We start from the raw sequence: 24,139 nt of genomic DNA, 5'->3' as shown, positions 1-24,139 counted from the left end.
AAATACATATAGTGGATGGAGAACCCAGCCAATCCCAACCTGAGAGAGAGAGAGAGAGAGAGAGAGAGAGAGAGAGAGAGAGAGAGAGAGAGAGAGAGAGAGAGAGAGAGAGAGAGAGAGAGAGAGAGAGAGAGAGAGAGAGAGAGAGAGAGACAGGAAAAGCACAGCTACAGGACAGAGACATTCAAGTCTTCATCACGTCCGCCGCCCACTCAGCAACTGTCCGTCTGATCCTCCTCGGTTTTCAGTTTTCCCCCCGTCACTGTGTCTTTAGTTCATGACCAAAACTCTGACAACTTAATATGGGCGTGTAAATTATAATCGTGGCAGATCTGACATTTATGTAAAACCCATCTCGAGTTATGCGCTCAGCCATGACATCATATCATCAAACAGTCAGACCTGTACTCACAACCTTCTGCCAGCTTTGTAGTAGCTGCTCTGCATAATTTTTCCTATTTGAGTTATTTGTCGCTGGCAACCTGTTTTTACTCTTGTTAAGCATCATGTTTTATTATTGCCGCACTCTGATATATGTCTTTGGACCTTCAGAGCCTTGTGTGCACATATATCATCATGTTTCATTAGAAGTCAATACCTAAACTTCAACGTATTATGTTTGAGTGGCGTTAGAGCCTCTTTCATCACACTATGACATCAGGATCAACCACACATTCATTGTTTACCCAGACATTGAGCCAAAACTCACAACCGTGAGGATCTGTCTTCACCACAGAGTCCTACAACAGATGATCTGCCTCCCACACAGCCCTGATCTCACCCTCCGGTCGCTCTGCGCTGTTGTCAAAGCGACACGCTGGTGACGCCAGGTCAGAATATGTGACGGCTGCACAGTCTGGCTGCTGCGTGTTTCCTGTTCTAACACAGTAAGCGCTGAATAGAGTCAAGCGGCGACAATATTTACAGCACGGATCAAGCATATGGTTCATCGGTTCTGTTTGACCTGAAGTGTCTGACGACAGAAGCAACAGGAGGGTGATCAGAGATGACAAGATGGACACATCAAGAGCGCTATTTCAAAATGCAACCGATTTAAACTCAATCCTAATAAGTAGCATGAAATGTTACATGGATACAGTAGTTGTACGTAGCTTTATGAAGATCAATAAAGAAGAAGATTGTTGGGAGATTTGAAGAGGCGCATCATTAGAGCCAATTATTATTAAGATCAGACATCAGGCCAAATAGATAATTACTGTAGATTAGGATTAATAAAGCGACTAATGATGCTAAATCTGCTCCTACTCTCTCACTGCTTTCACTCTTACAGCTTAATACAGCATTTCATATTCATACCTCCAGCCCAGCCTTGATGAATCATTAGACTTGGTGTGATATTAATTATTATAATTAGTTTATCATGCGGATCATAAGATTTCAGCATAAAGCCAGCGTTTAGTTAAAGAGGTGTCGCTCTCAGCTTTTCATCCATGATCCAAATTTTGTCATTCATTTAAATTTCCTTTCATTTATATGCAAACATCAACATATGTTTGGATGTTGTTTAATTTAGAGGCAGCAATCCTCTTGTTGTATTCATCTTCTTATCTGAAACTCTCTTCACTTGTGTGGAGGCCTCTAGTCCTCTAGATTGGAATCTTTTATTCTATAGGGTTATTCTAGTGCAACGCAGAGGAGTACGACCAGTGTATTGTGTGTGTGTGAAGGCGAACAATAGGAACAGAAGAAGTGAAGCACAAGTGAAGGGACACAGAACAATACAGCTGAGGATGAGAGTTGGAGGGTTGACAGAACCAGACGGAAGCGGGACAGTTCGGGACTAGAGGCACTAAAGAGGGAGAAGAGAAGCCAAAACAAAAGCTGGACAAGTAAGAAGAGAGGGATTACAGTAACAGAGAGGACAAAATGAAAGATGAGACATAGAAATATTTAGAAAAGAATGAAGTGTGAGGTAGATGTAGAGGAGACAATAAAAAGAGGGATGAAAGTGAGAAGGCGAAAGACGGAGGAGGAGGAGATCAGCGGCGGCTGAACCGACACTGGGGCTGTGGGCTGGGAATCAAAGCAGTGACAGGAAGCCTTTGAGCACCCGGAGCCATAGAGGAGCAGAGGCCCGACGTGACCCGGGCTCGCCTTGAACGGGCCGCCTCGGTGCCGTCACTTTGTTCTTTCAGCGAAATGACGCTAATGGTGTTTTCTTCCACGGGCTGACGCACGCACTCGCCAGGCCGCGTCGCCATAGAAACAGCAACAACTTAGTGCCGCCCGACGTATAATGACGCGGAGCGTTGCACCTGAGGTGAAAGCGACGCACGGAGGGGGAGGAGGACAAACGGGGCGAGGACAAAAGGGCCGGAGAGCGGAGAGAAGCCCTCCGTCAGACGAATCCTGATGGTTTAGTCGCAAAACTCACATTAATCTGAGTCAAAGCTCCAATTACTAGTTTCAGCCTGAGGTGATTTGCGCTGCTGAAACTTACGTGTGTTTATGATATGTTTATATGTGTTGTTGCAGGAAACGAGCCATCGCCCCTGGGCACCGTGGAGAGCTACAACCCGGTGAAGCGGCGCTGGGAGTACGCGGCGCCCATGCCCACGGCGCGCTGCTCCTCCGCCCTGCTGCACGCGGCCAACATGCTGTTCGTCATCGGCGGCGTGGCCCAGGGACCCAGCAGCGCCGTGGAGGCCCTGGTGCTGCAGGAGACCGTGTGACGCGTTCAGCGACGCCCGCGAACACGACAGGCGTCGGTATTTAATGTTTGATTCATGGACGAACACAGACATGAAAAAAAAACAAAACATGAATTGGGTGGAAAGATTCCGCTGCAATGTTGTTTTTTTTAATCTTTAAGCCAAAATAAAAGGATTCCCCGTGCGGGGAGATGTTACACTCGATCGCACTCGACAAGCATTTTCAGACGGGAGCTGCAAAGTTTGCATCCGGACCAGGATAGATGCCAGGAAAAGCTGGCTGCTGACTGGTGGAGGACGGGGAAACGACAGCTTTTCTACTCAGAGGCTCAGAGACAGACAGAGCAAAAAAAAAAAAAAAAAAAACACACGCCAGACGAAACAACACGCCTTTGAACTGTTGAGCATTTTTCAGAATTAAAGCAGGGTACTTTTCTGGATATTCAAGGAACACAGGGCCATATCTGCGACTCCTCTTCGGCAACGGCGGCCGCTTTTCTACAACCTTAAAATAGAAACCTACGTTGTGTTGCGTTTTTTTAAGGCAGCGACGTTCTGGGAGTGTGATCGTCTTGCCCCCGTTTGTTTTTGCTGCCTTTGTCGTCCATGCGTCACTGCTGGTGACCAGAATCCGAATCGGCCGACGACGCTCTTTGACCTTTGTCCCAAACAGCGACGGAGGTCAAACGTTCTCGTTTCTGCCGCCACCACATCAGCGCCACAGCGTTCCATCATGGCGCCCAAACGCCCCTTACAGGGCGGACTCGCTCCTGACGTGAATGATGAGCTTCTCGACCTGCTGCACTGAGGCGTCCGGGCGAATAAATAACCCAAACATCAGCTTGCTGACACAGTCCCCTTGAGTTGTCAGACTGACAGCACTGCATTGTTTTCCTTGCCTCACCTTGATGGAAAATCAATCAAACAGGTAATGATACATAGGCAACATTTTGAAGCAATGGAGGACGCCCAGTATAGAACAGAACCACATAGACAGAGCAGCTGTCTGACGGTTGCTTGATTATATTGATCTGTTTTCTACTGCATCCTCCTCAGGATATTGTGGGACATAAACACAACCACTTATTCTTTATTTATACTACTTTTGTTTAAATAAATATCTAATGATCAAATCTCATAATTTAGGAGTCACAGCACAGGTTTGAGGTTGAGGAGTTTGTGTGTTTTCTGCAGTGTGTGGAGGGATTCAGCGTATTTGCTCTGGTTTCTGGCTTTGCGTCGAAGGGCTGGGCCTGAAAAACGAGGCAGCTGCCGAACAGAATGTTTTGTGACAGGTTCATCGACCTGTGGACGGGAATTAGCCATTTCGTTGCTTTACTGTGAAGCACACAGTTACAGCTCTTGTCTGGCTTTTTTTTTTTTATCCACCTGTCAGCGCTGGTTGTGTATTTGACAGTGCACCTGAAAAAACCACTAATCAGCTTCTCCATTCAGAACCGACGTACTGCAACTAGAGTCTGCTGTGGCTCAGCTGCTCTGTTTCCAGAATGTGGTTATTGCAGGAATTATTGCAGGTGCACGAGAGAAAGCAGGTCGAGCCACCGGCGTCTCCCACCACGTACAGGTCTGCGTAAGGCCTCTGTATCCAAACAGAGAGGAGAGAATGAGGGCGGGAAGAAAGGTTTCATCCACAGATGTCCTTTTCAACATTTTCCTCGCTCTTTCATGTTTTTCTGTCGGCACCTTGTTAACAGAGTGTGAGTCAAGCAGTAGGAGCTCAGACGAGCTGCCAGTGGACAGTCGGTTATTTCTGGTGCTGCGGTGCGTGCATCTGATTGTGTGTTGGATAAGCACGCACACACACACACACACACACACACACACACACACACACACACACACACACACACATACTCATTTCTGTTTGGCTTGGGCCACAAATGCTTGGAGGGAGCACAGAGATCATTGTGTTGGCTGGTGGGGGACCGTGGCCCCGCGCTCCATCCACCACCGATTAGCCTACTCACAATAAATCAGCGTGTTTGCGTGTTTGCCTGGTGTTTCGGTTGCTTGTGGATGTTGGCAAGGAAGCTCCGAAACTACAGGGGATGCGTCTGTGCTGCAGTACCACGACTGGCCACTGACACTGCTGTGTCGCCAGTGAGGCTGATCACGATGGACACGTTCACAGCACATACAGCACGCTGGTGTCCTTTCGCATGATTGTGCGACTGCTTGACATTGACACAGGCCCTTTCTACTGTTGGGAGAGCTGTCTGGAGGTCGCACACTGTCTCCCGCACATTTTCTTTTTCTGTGGCTTTTTGACACGGTTCACGGTTCAGAACTGCGGGGAATTCTCAGCCTGTGGTTTGCTCTCTCATCTGGTTTCCTGGTGTCATGTCTCAAACCATCCCCTCCCTGTGGGACTGTTTCATAGAGGAGACGCCTCGTAAATGTGACTGCAAAAACGCTTCTCTGTTGTTCCGTCTCCCTGCGTGATGTGACCGTCAGGCCCCGTTACTGTTTGACAGAAGAACAGAGCAGGTACCAGCTAATTACCTGCGGTACTTTTTATAGCCGGCCATGAGCAGATGATGTACAAGCATATGTAAATGTGTATGTAAATGGACTAGTTGGAAGCCAAAACATATTGTGTACCTGCTTCCCATGACATGAGCATTAATATGGTTTTAATTTGCACCAGATCCAGGGGGAAATTTTTCAAAGCATGTCTGAAAAGGCACAGGACATCACCCATTTTTTTTTAATACCCCGCAGCAACAAGGAACAAACACTCTCTTCTTGTCCGGACCTGGGACTTGCCTTGCCCCAAAAGTTGCCTTGTGTATCATTACCTCTCACTTCTGCGTAGACGCAGTATGCGCCCCGGTGTCCGAGACGCCGCTCGGGCCCTGCGTTGGTGTAGGCACACGGGCGCGTGACATGCCTTGTGCCTTGGTTCCGCAAAAATGAGGCCCACAGACTCAGGTTCTAACAGACCGGTGGGGGTGTGGGGGTGGGGAGTAGAAGATGCAGAATTTACACTATTTTCAGTTTTATGAATCCAGTGCAGCTCTGTTTTATTTTTGACTGTGAAAAGCTTCGATATATATATTTTTTTTGTTTTGGTTTTCGTGCGGCAAACTTCAACACGGTTTCCTGGGCAACGGGAACAGTGTCAACACCCGCAGGTAGCATCAGTGTGTTCCTCTTTCACTAGCGTATCCATGTGTTCCCTTTGTTTTTGGTTCCGTATTTAAGTCTTTGGATGGAAAAAAAAAGTCAAGCACCCCATTTGATTATTATTGATTATGTAATCATAATTAGATATGATGGTATTTATTTGTTGTCACCTGTTCTTGTTTGTGGGTCACGTTGCCCTTCAGCTGTTCGTGTTGTGGATTGAAGGTCGTGAGGTGACAGATGTGTTGTGCTTCTTAACCAGATCTGAGTTGTGCTCCTCAAACTGTTCGTCGCTCGTCGTCCGTTCCTGTGAGCGAAGGCGTTTCCAGGGGAAAAACACGAACCCAGAACCCCCTCTTCCTCTTCATTTCTCTCTCGCTGTACTGTGCCGTTCCCCCGCAGTGATCGACATGGTACAGTGGAAACCCGGTGAACCCGCTTTGTGGTCCCAGTGGATCGGTATTTGCCATGTGCTCTGTATGTGCTTATGTGACTCTGGGAGGTTTACTGAACTTGAAATGTTTTGACGGTAACATGAAATGTGACTGACGTGAAACAAAAGTGTATTATTTATTTCACACGTGGGCAAATGTGAAAGACTTAGAGGTTTATATCTCTGTTTACTGAGGCTTTATAGTTTTCTTTTACTGTTCTAACTGTAGAACAGATGTAAAATCCCAGTTTATTCAAATATTCACCCACACCACTTCAAACTATGCACTTACAGTAAATCGAACAGATAAAGTGACTTCCTCCTCCTCGAATCACACAGATATAGAAACATGATTAAACGCATACAGCTAAGTTTAGTTTTAATTATCTCGTGTTTACAATAATGACTTATTCAGCAACACAATTACTTTAAAGTCACAGTTAATTGGCTGGTTCATATACACGACTTTCAGTTGGTTGAACCGGCTTTGTTTGGTTCACACGTCATTGAAAATCTCAGCAAGTGACGTGAACAAAGGCCTTTAAACGCTCTCCTTCTCCCGGCAGGTTGTTTAAGAATTAAGCAACAGATGTACAGTCATTTATCATTTATCCTACTTGATAACTCGCCTGTAAACAAACAAAGATTAGGCCACCGTCCGTTTACAGATGGAGCCTTTCCCCTTTTTCCTCTTCATTAATCGCTCACACGGACGAAGACAGTGAAACAAGGGGAGGAAACAAGGGGCCTGCATTGCTTTTATTATTATAATCCTCATTATAATAATAATAGTGACACAAATGTCGTGGGTTGCTGTTGTCGCTGTAACAGATTAATGTGCCACCGCAGTGTGTCCTCAAAATGTTTAATAGAACGTGAGATGCAAAAAAAAGGTGCAGGAGTGTATCAGGGCGAGTGTTGTAGGACGATGACATGTCCGTGTGCAAAGGCTGCCTCCCCTCACTGAAGCCTGCCAGTCACATCTCTACATCACAACACAATCTGTGGCTTCATGCAGCGATAGCTGGGGTTAGCGTTGGCTTGAATTGTGTCACTCCCAATAACAGCTTCATAGTTCTCCTCATTAACCTGATAATGTGAACTCGGATTTTTTTCTTTTAATATGAAAGTCACCTTGAAGGCATTAGGCAAACGAGCCCCGTCCAGTCTTGCTGGTTTTAGACCAGTCAGAGGCTGCGCCTGTCTGTGACTGAAGCCAGGGTTGATGCGGCTGGCAGGCTTCGGTCCTCAGACCGAGTCGTGGCTGTGACACCAGTGCAGTAGTTCAGTGCCTATACTAAATGTGAGGTAGTGCCTCGACTATGAATCCTGTTCTATAATAAACTATTTTGACTTGCTGTCTGATTCCCTCTGTCGTGTGTGATTTTATTTCCTGTCTGTCGCCAGCCGGGCGTCCTGTCCCTCACGAGGCCAATCAGGAGCTGCGATCGGAAAAAAATGTCAGCGGATGCATAATAGATGAGGCTGACATCAAAAGCCACTTCAGATGCAGCACATGGACGCCGTGCCCCTATAGCGAGCTCCTTTTGTCAGTCGGCAGAGCTCAAGCCAGCTGAGTTAATGCGACACGACAATGACAGTTCAACCTGTGGAAGCAGCTTTAGGACTAATCTCTCCATACTGTAAGTTCACAAAGCAGTAGCTGGGCAACTTTTGAGACAATTCCCCCGTCTCACTGCATTTACAGAGCTTGGGTTAAGTTTGTGAGAATCTTCCAGTTCCAGTGAGCGTCAGTCTAACCAAACTTTCCTTCTAACAGTTCACCGGCTTTGGTCGACACAGACTCTCGCCAACATGGCAGCTAAACAAGTGAAGCATAGAAACTGTACACTGTAATGCTGGTTGTTATGATCAACACAGATGTTCTTCCCACCATACAGTAGTAGGTGCCGAGGATGCAACTCATTCATAGGGAATCAGAGTGTGTGAGAGACAGGATCAGCGTCCTCCAGGCGCTCTGACATGAGCAGTGCAGCTGACTTCTCACTGCGGCATCTCACGCCCTCCCCACCCAGACAGACTGTGCAGGCTGCGTTACAGTCAACTGTGAAGGTTTCCCACCTCTGCTCCGAGCTGTGGATGTGAGTGGTCTTCCTGCCGGGAACACGGACATGTCTAATACCAGAGCCCCGGGGTGCGCGGCTGCTCATTCACGGAGCCCTGCTCCTCGTCTCCATTGTCACCGAGGAGGTTGCTTTGAATTTCGTTATCTCCGGCTTTCATGATTTGCCTCTTTGTGTTTAAGGTTGGAATCAGGCCAGGAGCAAATAGAAGACCGGGAAATTGAAATGTAGAAAAGTAATTGAAGGCAGGAAGTGAAAGAAAATAACATGGTGACAGAGCAATAATACATCAAACAGTCCGACCACGAGTCACTCTCCTTCCTGCAGTGAAAAGGCTTTTTGTAAAGCCTAAATACATTTTTCCTTCTCCTTAAATATAACTCAAATTTATATTATAGCCTTTGTATAAAGATGTTTGGCACCTGCAGGATGTTTCTGGAGCGCGCACATTTTCAAGCATTGCCCTCTTCCGCCACCTAGTGGGACAGACGTGAACTTGCAGAAGCCCCACGCACAAGGATGTGTGTGTTTGTTCGATACCATCAGTAAGAGTCACTGGGCTACAACTAAGTCCACGGAGAAGGTCTGCACCGCTGAGGACCGGTCTGCACGAGGACTAGTGTTTGTTTAGGTTAAAGCTGATTGGAATCTTCAAATTTTAATCCACAATGGTAGCAATTGCAGTTAACGTGACTTAAACTGCTTGGACGTAGTGTGTGAAGATAGAAAGAAAGATCAGCCTCAAAAACCCAACTACAGGCCTTTCTGTCTTGTCAGGGCGGATCAGTGGCTGTTTATCGCCTGTTTGCAGCTGTGCGGGTGAACACGTAGATTGTTGTCTTGTGTTTTCTCCTGTAATTGAATGACAACCATTAAAGCCCACTTGAAGTATAAGATGCCTCATTAGTGAAATAAAGCACAAACTATGATAAGAACCTTGTTATTGAGAAAAATTAGCAAGCATGAATCAGTAGATTGGATTTAAAGCAAAACAGCAACTTTGTGTCGTCTGTTATCTGCCACAGTGATCTTTATGCTGGTTATGGTCTGTCACGACTGCACTGTGTAGTTCCCAGTAGTGTACCTAATTAAAAAATAAGATAATTATACACTATCTTCACATAAATAATTTCAGTTTGAAAAGGAAGAATGTGAATGTGCAATACCCTTTAAATTCTAAATTGTGTCAAGCGAGAAGAAGAAGAGGAAAGATGAATGGTGCCTCAACTCAACTTCCAGAGCCTCACCTGCAGGATTGACCAACATCTACTCATCATGATCATAAATTATTAACAATGAGCTACAGTATAAACAATTACAAACACAAATATTATATGTTAAGTTATAAGCCTTTAATTATATCATTGTTTTTTGTTGGCATTATAAACATCGTGTGTGAGAGTGTTTAGTGTATTGTCCATATTGAACAGGCTTTTTATGTTCCTTAAACAAACCAACACACAAGCAAACTTGTTCATGCTTGTTTTTCAACCGCCAACCTTTCATTCAAACTCTTAGCGATGCTGTGAGGAAGATGCAGCTGAGCCACCATTTGAAAAAAACAATAACAATTTCTATATGTAACACACTTAAATAAAAAAAAATTGAAAATAAAAAAGAATAAACCAAGGCACTCATTACTGTTTGAATTTATGTAAATTTAATATAAATAAAACATTTGCATTCATCTTCTTTTTAAAGAGAATGAGATGAGAAAGACATAACACAAAAGCGTTTCTTTCCAGCACTACATGCATGGCCCAAAATGACTTCTGCTGCTGAAGAACGCTCCTTATCACACAAACGCAGAGGAAGTCAACAACGCTTTACACTAATAAATGACACATAAAGTCTTAATACTTAATACTAAGCTTAAAATCTTAATTTTTCTCCGGCAATTGTTTAATTTGTTTTTACAAATTAAGGACACTTTATTGTTTGAATAAATACTAAGATTTTGACATTAGAATATATATATTAAATGAATCTCTATAAAGCCTTTGTGAACCGTGGCTTTGCTCTTTGAATATTATTTCACCTTTATTTTTTTACTGTTAGTTTAATGATGTTTGCTCTTCTTACTTGGTCAAAGTTTATTAAATTTTTCCATTTTCTGTTATAATAAATTTGTTTGCAAATGTGATTATCTAATTTCACTGAAACATGTATTTAAATTAAAAGAAACAACCACTCAACAAAAACATTACAATTGAAATTTAAAGATTTTACAATTACTGTACTGTACTGTAGCTTAATGTCCTGTGACTACAGCTGTATCAGGTGTGGCTGCAAGAGAAAAACAGACTCTGTGGTGTCACAGTTTTGTTTTTGAGAACTAGACCTGGTGCTTTGAATCTGGGCAGAGGAGAATCAAATTAAAATTAAGTTTTTTTTAGTTAAAATCTCAAACTGGCAATATACAGGTTATAAAAGATAATAAATAAAAAATTTTAATTGCCATTTTTTTATTACTAATTTTTGGAAAGAGATTAAAAAGAGAAACATTTAATTTGCTCAAGATGAGTGTTTAAACTGTGCAACAAAATATTAGGATATTAGTATTCTACAACTATGTTGTAAAATACACATTTAAAAACAACGTTGCATTTTATCTTGATGCTATGTTTATTCTTTATTTAGTTGTAAGTTATTGTAGAAAGAAGTGATAATTGCTTTATAGACAAATTGTTTGTGTATATAAATTGTAGATTCATATGCCTGAGAACACAACTGGTTCAGTGGGGCCAGTAAAAAGTACTGTAAGTAAGTGAATTATTGTCAAGCTGAGACCCTGAATGACTGGCTGCTGGTGGAAAAACTTGTAACTTTGTTTAAAATAGAAAATTATGAAAAACATGGATTTCCTGTGTTGATCAAACACCATAAATAAATGAAAAGCCTCCAGTTCACATACACACTTGTTTTGTCTTCAAATAACCTCTTACAAAAACACAGAAGCCGATGCTTTCACGTTTCCTGAGAACACATCTCAGGCAGAAGCAAGCGCGAGATCACAGTTTCCTGTCTAGATAGAGAGGTTGGTTTGAAAAACACAACTTTGAGGTTTGTGGCCTCGTTTCTGCTAAGCTGGCTCCCCTGGCAAGCTCGTGTTGGAGTCAGTTACACTTAACCTCTGATCGCGTCACAGATACAGTAAATCGCAGATACATGGTCAAAACTCCTCGGCACATGTCAAGCCACGCGTGCCACCAAATATATATGTGTGATATGTCAAACAGGAGTTTCGTTAGTGTTGAACTGTTCAGTGGGTGAAACGTTTCATCTATAAATATATATGAAATAATTCTTCCTCAGATATGGATATTTGAAAACAATCTGCAAGTAGGGTAATAGATGTCAGCAGCCATGTTTATCTACTGTATCTGATTAAAAACCTAAGAAAAATGAAAAGGTTCCTTATCTAATATTACTTTCCTACTACTACTACTACTACTAGTAGTAGTAGTAGTAGTAGTAGTAGTAGTAGTAATAGTAACTAATATGTAATAATAATACATATAGTTACGTAACTTACGTAACATCAACGTAACTTATTTTACTTTTTTTCATTTGAGTTTGTTAAATATCTAATGCTGCCTTTGACCTAAACATTTTACAATTAATTCCTACCTGCTTACACTCTAGGTAGGAATTATGTCTTTAACAAATACTCACCTGCTATAATCACTGTCTTACGCTGACCTTTCACCTTTTGGTAAAATAAACTATTTTATATTTATTTTGAGTCTATGGTCCCTGTGGAATGAATTGGTAACGGTGCTGCTGGCCAGGTAGACCTTAGTTGATGCAGGACACTATATATTTTACAGATCTTCAGCAAGCAAACAGGAAAGTCCTTTAACACAAGGGCAGTAGTAGTTTACAAAGCTGTGCTTCCAAAATCTGCAGCAGAGTGAGGTTAGCTGTTAACTTAACTAACTAACACTGTAAGTTACAGTTCTGGAAAGTCCTAAACCACAGATCCACAGCCCCGCACGTCTCCTCACTTTGCTGTATTTCAGTTTGCAGCTGCAACCACAGCGATTGATGTAAAATATGACAACGATACATCTTAAGGGTCCGGAGATGGTATGGGTATTAGAAGAAAGACAAATAAAGAAGTTATGTTTATTTTATTTATGGTTATTTATTTAACGTTCCTTTCATTTTTCCCCGTTTGCTTTCACGGTGAAAAGCTGTATTCAGGTATTTTACCCCTACGGAGCCGCTTGTTTCTAATTAGGTTTTATATTTGTTATTTTAAACCACCAGTCTCCCTTTGATTTTACCCAGTGCATACATTATACTACTACTGGTATAGCGCTTTGATACATTCATGAACAGGTACATGTAATTATCGGTTCAAAAAAGGAAGAATCAAAAGTCAAATAGAAGTTTGAGTTTGTGTTCAAACCGTACATACAAAATAATTTTCAAATTTTAGCGCGCGTTGAAGCTTCATTTAGCATCTAGATGCTTTTTGATAACATTTTTTTCCAGCTGTAAAAATTATTTCCTTTCTAAGAATAATAATAATAGCTTTGACATTTCTGTAATGTTACTTGACATTTGGCTTTTTTTACTCACTGCTGAGTAAATACTCCTCAGATTTATGGCTCCGTATTTAACAAAGCAATTATCAAGTTATCAAAGGTCAAACTACCAAAAGATGCAGCTACAGTTACTGCATTAACGTACTGTAACAGACTTAAAACAGATTATTAGATTACCAATGTGTCATAGAAAATAAAGTAAATGCTTGTTTTTCATCTAGTCTATAGTTCACAGTTCACAATGATATATACAGTACAGTACAGTGCAATTGCAGTTTAGAGACACAATGTCTCAGGTAAAATAAGGCAGATCAAATAAATTGATCAAATTTCTAGGCTGGGACGGGCTCCACGCACGGGATTAGGCGATAAGAGATGGATGGATAGAAATATAAAAAATGTTTTTGAAATAACATTTTTTAATTATATTATATTAAAATCTTTATAACTGAAAGATTTCTTCATCGTCAATAGCTAATTGTTCCCTATGCTAAAAGAACGAGTGGAGTCCTAAAGGAAATTAAAGAAATTTACCAACATACGACATTTAGCAGGTGAGTTACACCACGATGCGCTATGACTAACCAACAGCAGATTATAAATGGATTTGAATAATACATTTATGTAAATATGATGACATTTTCCAGGTCAGTGTTTTATGTTTGTGTGTGTTTTGAAAGTTTAACTCAAGTTATTGTTAACTGACAGCTGAACCAACCATCATTTTGTTAACTTGCTGTATCGTTTACTGTCATACTACTGTAAGCTTCGCTCCTCACATACCTGCCTTTAATAATAATATAATAATAATAGCAAATTATTATTATTATTAATTAAAACATTAGAAGCTGTTAAGCTGTACAAGCAGTTAATTTCTTGAGGCTGGCTGTGTAGCATGCGTGTGATGTCCATATATGGTGGGGACGTCTTCACCATAAAAAGCAGAGCGGATCGTTCACCTGCCTCATCTCTGGTCGTGAGCTGCAGTTGAGATGTGGTTCCTTGTTCTTCTCGTCTGCATCACTGGGAGTGGGCAGGTCGTTCAAGGCAAGTTACAATGATGCATTTACTGTATTTAACTTTATGTGTTACCTATGTTTGAGTACTTTGATTTGATTTTACTGACTTTTGTAATATTTATAAGAATATGTAAACATGCACCACATTGAATAATTATAGCGATATTCAGCTTTATAAGAGCAGCTATGTCTAGCTATAAAAACCACGTAGGCATTACAGAATATGAAAGGCAGCAAGTTAAAAGCATTATTGGAAAAAGAAGGGTATTGGTGAACATTACGCTGATTATAATTATACTGTAGTTTTACTATATATGTAGGCTTGAAAAGAATAATGAAGTAACTATACAAATAAATAGTGAGCGGGTAATCAAGCTCAATTGCCAAATGACAAATTTTGCTTTTTATTTGGAACCAGTGGAAGCATTTCACAGTATTTGCATTTTCATGTGCATTGTTATGATACTGTAAGTATTAAGAGGAACAGGAAAAATCTAAGGCAGGAAACCACTGAATTCTGAAAGTCTTCGGGTCTTCACCACCGGACGGCAGCATTGCAAAATTAATGAGGCATAAACATGGTAACCCACATTCATGAGTGGGTAAAACATTATGGGTTTCAAGAAGGTGGATCCGTCACTGTGAAAGACATGCGCGCTTTAAAGCTGTACAAAAATAAGGAAGAAACTGAAATTTCTTCTATTTAGTTGAGGCATTAATTTTGAATTACATACATTAAACATTTTCATTAAACATAAACTAAACATTGAATTGGTATGAGTGGTTAAAAAATTATAGGTTTAAACATTGATTAAAAGGTGATGTCATGGGGTATAGATCAGTCTAACTTCTACTTCGTTCAAGCATCAAGAATGAATGAAGTCAATTGGAAGCTGAAATGCATTTTCTTGTATATGTATCATCAAAATTACTGCGTATGAGTAAACTGCTTTTACATGTTTGAAGGAATAAAGAAATTATAATATTATATATATTTTTATTTTATTATATATATATATACAGTATCTGAAAAGCACACATATGTTGTGTGTGGGCATTTTTCAACCTAATACTTGTACTGTATTATTGTACTGCTATTGTACTGAGACCTGTTAATCTATTGGAATACATGTATTGGGTGCCTCAGTAAATGCATTAAAAAGTCAGCCACCCTGAATGCCTCACATCAGCTGAAGTTTGTGCACCGGAACCCAGCTTCCGCCAATATTATTCATACAGTTTGACTCAGAGTGGTTCAGGAACAGTTTAATTGGACCGAAATTCTTCTTCTGATATTCCTTGTGCTATAAAAACAGGTAAAAACTGGGTGGTTCTGAAGAATAGCGACAACCCCTCGGACCCGTGCGAAGGCCACGTTCAAATCTATCATAACATGACGTGGGGCTATGCAGGGGACAGCGGCTGGAACGACCTCACAGAGGAAGTGGTGTGTAGGAGCACTCGCTGTGGAAAACCCCTGGAGCAGCCCCCAGAACACATACAAATGCCCCCTGGTAGCAAAGTCTGGCTCAATGAAATGAAATGCACTGGAAAGGAGCAACATCTGTGGGAGTGTTCGCTACCTGGATGGGGCATCAGCAAATACCCAAAACAGACCGTGAGAAAGATCAAGTGCTCAGGTAAGACAGGAAGCGTTTGACATTACGTGGGATAAATTAAGACACATCCCTGTTAAAACACTGAAGTCAAAATGTTTGACTAGTGGTTTTTGTATTATTTGTATTTGACTGTTACTTGTTTTTGCCATTCAAGATAGAATCGGCATAGCTCTGGATGGATTCCGATGCGCTGGAGCTGTCCAGTACTCCATCAATAAAACCTTAGGCTACTTCTGTTCTGAAAAATGGGGTAAAGAATGTCATGATCTCAACATACTGTGCACAATATAAATGTTTATGAGACAATGAGTTTGAATTGAAATCTGTGAATATGAATGGTTTCGCATCAAAGGGCAAGCAGAAGCCAATCGTGTGTGTAAAAGCCTCGGGTGTGGTAAATCCAAAGGGAATTCTCAGCCGGACTGGTTGGCTTGGAAAGGATTCCAGTCCGCAAAAAAGGCGACGATTGATTGTTCAAGCATTGAAAAGGACATAGATCATTTGTGGCAGTGCGTAACTGAGACATCCACAACGTGCAAAAAGCCTGCTCTTGTCGAATGTGAAGGTGAAACGAACTCAGATGAAACCGGACATTTACTCGACTTGTGTGTCTACAGATGGTAAATTGAAATTTTTTTCTTTTTTTCAAATAGGTCACGAAAAGCTACAGCTCAGCGGGGACACGTCCAACGCCTGCAGTGGAATGCTGGAAATAGAGGCAAATGGCAAATGGGAACGTAATGGCATAAAAACGAGTCCAGATGTTTGGTGCCAGCAAATGAACTGTGGTATCAAACGCAACCACACCCAGAAATCCAATGGCACCGAGGTGAACTGCTCAGGTGCAGTGATTCAGCCGTGTTTTTACTTATCATTGTTCAAAATGAAAAACTTATGTCCTTCTAATTAAGCTTTTCCTCATTATATATTCTCTGCAGACAAAGTTAAGGTACAACTGGTGGATGATAGTTCCAAACCCTCCAATTGTTACGGTAGAGTTTCCATCTTACTGAATGGCTCAGACTTTTCTGTGTGTGACACCAACTGGGACTCTCGGGCCGGTGAAGTGGTTTGCCGGGAGCTAGGCTGCGGGAAAGTAAGTTTCCTGTGGTAGCTAATGAATTTGCACAACACTGATTGATCAGCACATTCTCGCACATTTTTGCAACAAAACGTCACCTTTAGACATCCAAAGCAACAGTTTCAGGTTTTGTTTAGTCCCGCGCTGCCGTTCACGTCTCGGTCTCTTCCCGTAGGTGATTGTCGCTGACAAGCGAACTGTCACCAAACCTGGAATAATGGACAACGTGAAATGTTTAGGCAGCGAGTCCTCGCTGTGGCACTGTCAGGCCAAACATGACAAGCTTCCCCGGTGTTCCTCCTCTGCCTACGTAGTTTGTGAAAGTTAGGACACTCGTCAATTTCTAATAATTGCTAAACAAATTTGATATAAAAAAAGGTTTTGTGAGCATCCTCTTGTCGCGGCGCAGAGAGTCTGGACGTGAGGCTGAAGGATGGTCCTGGGAAATGTGCCGGGAGAATGGAGATCCAGTACCAGGGTGCCTGGAGGAAGGTCAAGAACGAAGGATGGACGGAAAGCTACTCCAATTTCTTCTGCGAGCAGCTGAAATGTGGAGAAAAAGGACGCACTGCGCAGGCTAAAGAGTTCAGCCAGGGTTCGAGTGCTTTCTTCCCTTGGAAGGTGCAATGTGAGACGGGCGCTTCCCACATATCTGACTGCATTAAAGGACCGTTGAAACAGGACCAAAGCGAGTGGGAGGCCGTGGGGCTAATTTGCGAGGGTGAGCTTGATTATTAAAGTAATAATAATAATAATGACCTCTGTGACCTTTACACCTCCTGATCCTTCATTTGCTCCGTTTCCAGACCACAAGGTCGTAATTTTGGAAGGAAGCGCTTCCTGTTCCGGCCTGGTGGGAATAGAGCACGCCAGTAGAACCTACTGGCTCTCTGGCTCTAACACAACGTGGAACGCAGCCACAGCCGAGCTGGTGTGTCAGCAGAGGCACTGCGGCGGCGTAACGCAATTCGGCGTCATCTCTAACTCTGACATGCGACGAGACGTGTGGAATAAGTCTGTAACCTGCTCAGTCAATCATACATCGCTGTTCGAATGTGACGAAAACGAAGCGGCACCTGACCACAATGAAACTATTGCAAATGTAACATGTTCAGGTAACATGAGACATTAATTCCATCTTGATTTTGATTGATTCATATGGATTTAAGTTCAATGTCTGTATGCAGTGGTCATATTTGCACTATGGTCCAGAAAGTGACTCCTTTGGTTCGGGATGTGACCACAGGCCACATTGCGGTCAAGCTGTCCAACGGATGCTGGGGGCACGTCAACGTCTCCATGGGCAACCAGTGGGGAGGCGTGTGCACAGACGCATGGGGCGATGCCAAGTCGCTGAGGCTGTGCAAAGACCTGGGATGTGGGGATAAAATATTGACCCCCATCTCGATCCCTGGGGGTTTTCCAGTGATTCTGAACAGCTTGCACGACACAAAACAAGAGACCAAACTGAGCAAGTGCAACATCGTTAAAGATGAGTACAATGACTGTAAGAAAGGCGCGGCCTACGTAATTTGCTCAGGTAATTTGCTCTTTTCTCCATCAACATGGCTTCGATAACTGATCGCAGCTTTGGTGACTCCACACATCTCAATGTGTTGTTGCAGGCAGTGTCCAAACCAGGATCACCGATGCCAGAGACAGCTGTTCTGGGAACGTGGAGGTGTTCTATGGGGGACAGTGGCTTCCAGTGTGCGGAAATGCTCTCGACTCCAGCACCCAAGACGCCATCTGTCAGGAGCAGGAATGTGGTCAGGCCGACAAGAAGATCCCTTACGTGGGACCCAAGCCAGCAAACACTCTGGCAATATCAGAGCTGAGTTGTCCCACGGGTTTAAAAACGTGTAGCGTCAAGTCTGCACAAGAAAGGTGCACATTGTCTGGCCTCCAGTGCTCCAGTATGTGAACTCTTTTCAGAATGTTTCCATTATTTAAGCAATACTAAAAAAAACTGTTTAAATTTAGAATAAGAACTGCAGCGTAGCGTAGTAGTGTTCATTTTTTACTAATTCATTTCTATGGAAATAACACAGTTTCAGACATGCTGATCTGGTTGTTCTTTTATCCTTCAAGTCAAATAACAAACATGAACCAGAGCCACAGTTCAACACTGCGTTTGTCTCTACGCTCTCCTCCGCTTCTCGCCGTAGACTGGAGCAAGACGACTCTCCGCGACACCTGTAGTGGAGACGTGATGCTTTACACGCATGACGACAGCCGCCATGACCCCGGTATCTGGACGGAAGGAAGGGCCCACAGTTTATGCAATAGTCTGAACTGTGGCAACATGGAGACGCTGTGGACGAACATCAAAACTAATGACAGCCTACCCGCCCTGCGCAAGACTGTCATCAAATGCGATGGTACATGGTGGTGTGTTCGATTGGCCTGTTTGCTGCTGTTGGGCATTAATCTTCCACACTCCTACAGCATTGAGCGCGTGTGCTTTCGGTTCTGTCGTAGACAAGCCCAATGTGACCCTGTCGGGGACGTGTCGGGGCGTCGTGAAGATAAGCAACATTGAGGTGTGCAGCGCTACCTGGACGGAGGACCATTCGCACAAGGTTTGCCAGCAGCTGGGCTGCAGCAACGCCGTCGCTGGTGTGGCTCATGTGAACTCCCCCAGCCCCAACGCTGAGTACTACCACGTCACGTGCGACAGCTTCCACTCGGAGATCGGCCAGTGCAAGAGACACAAGGACAAGTGTAATGAAAAGCTGGTGTCTGTTTCCTGCGTCAGTAAGTGTGTGTGTGTGTGTGTGTGTGTGTGTGTGCGTGTTTAAGCATCTCGCACAAAGAAATCAATTTTTGCTGAACCTGAACACTAGCAGTCGGTTTTATTTATTTATTTGTGCATTTGTTTGTGTATTTTACAGATAGCATCAAGTTCAATACCACACATAAGTGTGGAGGTTGGCTTCAAGTCAACTATCAGGATAAGAAATGGGAATATGTTTGTCCTTTCGACAATCCTCAACGGGCCTTAATGAACATGCTGTGTAAAGCTATTAATTGTGGAAATTACAATGAAAGCATAAAAAGCACCAGTGATCTGTCAAAAAAGTTATCAAAGGTAAAACTGCTTAGGTTTGTTAATTAATCTGCTCCATTCAGGTCTCACTCATTTAGTTTGTTGTCATTTACCTGAGTTCTTTTCTGTTCGTCTATTTGTTTTCTTTTAAATTTAAATTTGATTCAAGCCCTTGAACGCAAAGATCCATTACACTGAAGACTACATGAACGTCAGCCACTGTGTCCTCGCTCAAAGTTGTGAAAAAACCACCCCGGCTCGCATTTTCTGCAACGGTAATAAAACCTGTTCATCTTTTACACACGAGTGATGTTCACTTAGCTGTTTGCTCATGAAGCATCGGTCCAGGGTGCGAGTGAATGCAGAATGAACAACGTGGCTGTGTTGGATTGCAGGGTACGTGTCCCCGGTCGAAGTTCAAAATGGACCTCCTGTTTCCATAGTGTCAATCATGCTGGGAGTCGGATTCGTTCTGATCCTGGTGATACTGGCCATCATATTTGTACGAATTTGGTTTATCAAGAAACGCGGCAGTACCGTTAAATATCCCTGTGAGTAGAATATAGTTTTTATTTTCTGACTATTATTATTACATTCCATTGTCTCAGTTCATTTAAATGCACTGGAGCTTAGTTGCCACAAGATGCCAGTCTTTCTGCACCTTCAGTACAGCACATGCTTTTCAACCTTTAGAAACCAATTTACTAGGATTATCATTAATACAGTAACATGTGTTGTCTATGAAATGTCTAATGCTGTTTTGATGTAGTGAGAATGCATTCACAACACGAAATGGAGTTTGAAAGCGGAGAGTTTGAACAAATCAAAGACGGCGAAATGGAAAGCTTTTCCCACAACAGTGAGTCTCAAACAAGCTCATTAATTGTTTCATTTTTACTTTTTGCACATTTTATCATTTGTATTGCAGGTGTTTGATTTAGTTTTTAAGAATGACTTAAGTATTAGCACATAAGTACTTAAGTATTAAGTATCTTAAGTATTTAAGTTTGCTTTGCCTGATTGGAAATGTAGGAAACTGTGATTGAAATTACAGTTAAATATAAAAACAGTTATTTGTTATTTGTAAGTGTTTTGCTCCTAATTATGCAGGATTTAGATCGGAGTCTGAAGTCATCATGGAAAACAGGCTGAGTGCGTCCTCCTTGCCTTATGACGACATCGATGAAGTGGCTCAGCCTCTGACGGCAGCAGGTTCCTCAGGAGGCAACAACCCACACGAAGAAGCTGGAAAGTTGCACCTTCACGTTGTTTCCACCCATAAACACAAACAACAGCCTGAAAGACCCTTGCTTCAACATACGGCTATTTGGCTCCCAACAGACGGGGCGACCTACGAGGTGGAGGACCCGCACGAGAGCTACGACGACATCGACGCCGACCCAGACGTCACGCAGACCCGAGCTGAGGTCCACGACGGCGCCCACTCGGAGGCTGAAGGCCCTGCTGCAGCGTGTCACCAAGCGCAGCAGGACGGCGACTACCTAGTGCCAGGCCAAGATGGGTGAGCCAGCAGTGGGTCAGAGGGTCATGCAGTAAATCTAATCTAGCAGCAAACCCAGGTTTCCATCTTCAAAACTCGTGCTGCTCCTGTTGGTGCAGAGCATTTCATTATTATTATACTTTAAATTAATTTCACATAGCTTTCAGAAAATATGCTTAGGCGCTAACACGATGTCAAACAATTACATTATTCAACATATTTTTAAGTGAATGTCCGTTATTCTTTAGGTGAGATTTTTCTGTAATATTTACTTGCAATATTTTAGTTTGTAAATGTCCTTAAACTTTAAACCAACTGTTTCTACTGTACATCTCCACCATAAAAACTGCTTCAGAAAAATGTGGATAATGTTAATGCTACTAGAGTCAAACTTCTGTAACTCATCAGATACATCAAACCCAGGTCATACTGACACATTGTTGCATTCACATTTACATTCATTCACATAAATAGGAAAGGATAAATAAATGAATGAATGTAAATGGAATTAATTCATAGTTTCTCAGTGTAAGTATGATCCAGATTGTTTATTTTGCTTTAAATTTAACTTTTTATTTGTAAAAATAAAATGATAAATTGTGTTACTTTGCATAAACTTTTCAGATTTGTTGCTACTTCATCTTATACTTTACATTTATTAAAATACATAAAAACTGAATAAGTGCTGAACAGCAATTTTGTCTAGAAGAATAATTAAATTCTTTATAAATTCTTTATCTCTAGTTCTGGTTTAAGCCTTTAGGTTCTGTCCGCTACCTGCAGTACACGGTGCCTTCCATATGTGAGTTTCGGAAATGGCTCAGATGTTGAGTATCAAACTGTATGTTGTATTTGTCATATATAGTTTGATACACAGCACAATAAGCCGTTTTTCACGAGGCAACGTTTGCACAGTGGAGCGATTGCTTCTCGTTATGGATTTTTGTGAGTCGTCCGATGCCGCTGGACGACAACAACAACAGTTCGACTCCAGTTTCGTCCCCATGCGCTCTAACATTCTCCATAACCACTAAAAGTTCCAGCCCGAGTGGTCAAGACGTACGAGAGCAGCTGCTGCGCCGCGAATGTCCCCGCGAGTGAGGCCGTCCATCCGTCAGGACCCTGACAGACATGCTGGCCCTGCTTTAAAGAGATGACAGAACAGCCAGAGACACGCGTGTTTAGTCAGGATTTAACCGAGGGCCTCGGAGATCACAGAGCTAGCTGAGCACCCAAAGGGACTAATTTGTAGGCAGTGATATGTAAACATCACACCCAGCCGTGCTGTCAGAGGCCTCTGCTGGCGGATCGTTGTGGGGATTTAGTCTGAGCTGAAACCGATACAGCAGAGACACGGGGACCCGCGAGTGAGGTAAGAGGTCATATATTCATTCTGTGTCAGGTGCCTCGTCTCCAGAGGGGACCCAGTGGGACCAGTGGGACCAGTGGGGGCTTAAGGGTTGTTGTTTACTTAAATTTGTAAAATTATAATGAGAAATCCTCCTCCGCTGACAGCAGAGTGTGATCTGTTGACAATAAAGCTAATTCTTCTGTTAGCGCTGTGTAAGTGGCCAGTCGTACCCTGACCTCCTTCCACCTGGCGTTAAAGGATCACACCGGTGTTTCGACATTACAGTTAATCCACGCTTACCCCCATCTGCTCCTCAGACACTGCTACAGCTGCAGGTGGTTTCTCACTAAACATCCTCCTTCTGCGGTGAATTCTGTTCATGCCTCCACACGTAATGAATTGATCCAAACCGCCGCCGGAGGCCCTGATGATGCTGCTGTAATGGATCCCCAGCTGTGGTGATTTTCCATAACATGGGCGTATTATTAATAGAGCTTAATCAGCGGAGTCATCTAGGAAGCCTGGACGTCTCCGATGTCCGTGTGTGTGTGTGTGTGTGTGTGTGTGTGTGTGTGTGTGTGTGTGTGTGTGTGTGTGTGTGTGTGTGTGTGTGTGTGTGTGTGCGTCCGGAGGCGTGATGGGACCTTTTCCTACTGAGAAATGTGACAGAACATGCCGCCTACATGTGACTTCTTACACAGCTGGTGTTTTCTTTCGAGACTCAGTTTTAAACGTCTGTCACCCAGATACTTGGATGTGATTTAATGCTCAACAGTTGTGAATATGGGAAAGGTTAAAGAAAGTTGTTTTATCATGTAGTAAATAACTGAGGCAAATTAAATGTTGGATTAAATATCGGGAATTAAAATACTGTATGTGAGATATATTAGTTAGTTTATATATTATAAACAGAAATTTGGGTTTTATACTGTTTTGTGCAACCACTTTGTGGAAAGGGGTGGTCTGTTTAGCTTATCACTTATTACTTAGTAACTGCAAAGAAAAAGTCATGTCTCTGAGACTGGAAGAGAAGATGTATTTTAGAGATAAGTCCATAAAATAGAGAACTGTAACACTTTTAGTACTGGCTTCTGACACAACATTCGATTGTAGAAGACGATATAGACCTCACAACCTGGCAACCCCCAAGTGGTTCTTTGTAAAACGTCAGCCTCATCTACACAGAACCTTATTTAATTTTCATTGCCTAATAAATGCATCTGCTTTTTCATGTGTCAGTTTCAGTGTTGTGCATGTGTCTGCGTACGTTATCAGTGAGTGATCAGAAGCGATAGAAAGGAGGGGAGAGTACGTGACCGCAGTACGTCTCTAAACAAGGCCGCGATCTTTGCTTCGCAGGCAAAGGAAGTCGTTCGATCATACGATTTCTGTTTAGGTTAGAAACCTAGTTTCCTAGAAATTATGCTAATCCCTGTAATCTATAAGTAGGAGCTTTTATAGTTGCAAAAATATTATTCAGTTACACATGTTTTAATTGATTCTTCTTTTAATGCTTTTATGTTGACTGCTACAGAAGGCCAACTCAAATAGCTGCTACAATAGGATAAATGCCAACATACTGTAGGCTTTGTGGTTGGCTTTACCTTGGTTATATTAAGGTGTTTATGAC

General features: G+C 42.5%; 2 protein-coding genes across 4 annotated transcripts in view; both read left to right on the top strand.

The window, feature by feature from the left end:
- The window catches only part of LOC114859452 (kelch domain-containing protein 8B-like), a 67,988-nt gene extending 60,371 nt beyond the window's left edge, over positions 1–7,617 (top strand). Inside the window, exon 7 of the mRNA XM_029157608.3 lies at positions 2,497–7,617. Within this exon, the coding sequence (XP_029013441.1) occupies positions 2,497–2,693 (197 nt within the window). The 3' untranslated portion in view covers positions 2,694–7,617. The remainder of the gene's footprint in view (positions 1–2,496) is intronic.
- A 6,242-nt stretch (positions 7,618–13,859) lies between these two features.
- LOC114859339 (scavenger receptor cysteine-rich type 1 protein M130) lies at positions 13,860–23,747 on the top strand. 3 transcript variants are annotated; one of them, XR_008695176.1, is made up of 19 exons: positions 13,860–13,936; positions 15,225–15,548; positions 15,682–15,777; positions 15,880–16,092; positions 16,181–16,369; positions 16,466–16,623; positions 16,784–16,931; positions 17,018–17,329; positions 17,415–17,723; positions 17,855–18,148; positions 18,234–18,524; positions 18,777–18,989; positions 19,090–19,365; positions 19,503–19,699; positions 19,827–19,932; positions 20,053–20,208; positions 20,427–20,516; positions 20,768–22,530; positions 22,827–23,747. XR_008695176.1 is itself a non-coding variant. In XM_029157398.3 (19 exons), exons 1-19 carry the CDS (start codon positions 13,882–13,884, stop codon positions 21,181–21,183), a joined length of 3,750 nt encoding a protein of 1,249 aa, XP_029013231.1. In that variant the 5' UTR covers positions 13,860–13,881; the 3' UTR covers positions 21,184–23,747. The 3 variants fall into 3 exon arrangements, 2 of the variants coding, with proteins under 2 accessions (XP_029013231.1, XP_055366380.1); XM_029157398.3 differs by having other exon boundaries at positions 20,768–20,905; positions 20,999–23,747; XM_055510405.1 differs by having other exon boundaries at positions 20,768–23,747.
- Positions 23,748–24,139: the final 392 nt, after the last annotated feature.

The sequence above is a fragment of the Betta splendens genome, chromosome 7 (genome assembly GCF_900634795.4).
Source record: "Betta splendens chromosome 7, fBetSpl5.4, whole genome shotgun sequence".
NCBI classification, from domain to species: domain Eukaryota; kingdom Metazoa; phylum Chordata; class Actinopteri; order Anabantiformes; family Osphronemidae; genus Betta; species Betta splendens.
Note: the sequence above shows the minus strand (reverse complement) of the source record. Positions and strands in the feature narration are given on the sequence as shown.

Excerpts from the sequence above, each read along its gene's own strand:
- LOC114859339 (XM_055510405.1), top strand. The coding sequence starts at position 13,882 with ATGTGGTTCCTTGTTCTTCTCGTCTGCATCACTGGGAGTGGGCAGGTC. Across the intron at positions 16,624-16,783 it reads GGGAGCTAGGCTGCGGGAAA|GTGATTGTCGCTGACAAGCG; the intron begins GTAAGTTTCCTG and ends CTCTTCCCGTAG. Across the intron at positions 17,724-17,854 it reads TGCAAATGTAACATGTTCAG|GCCACATTGCGGTCAAGCTG; the intron begins GTAACATGAGAC and ends ATGTGACCACAG.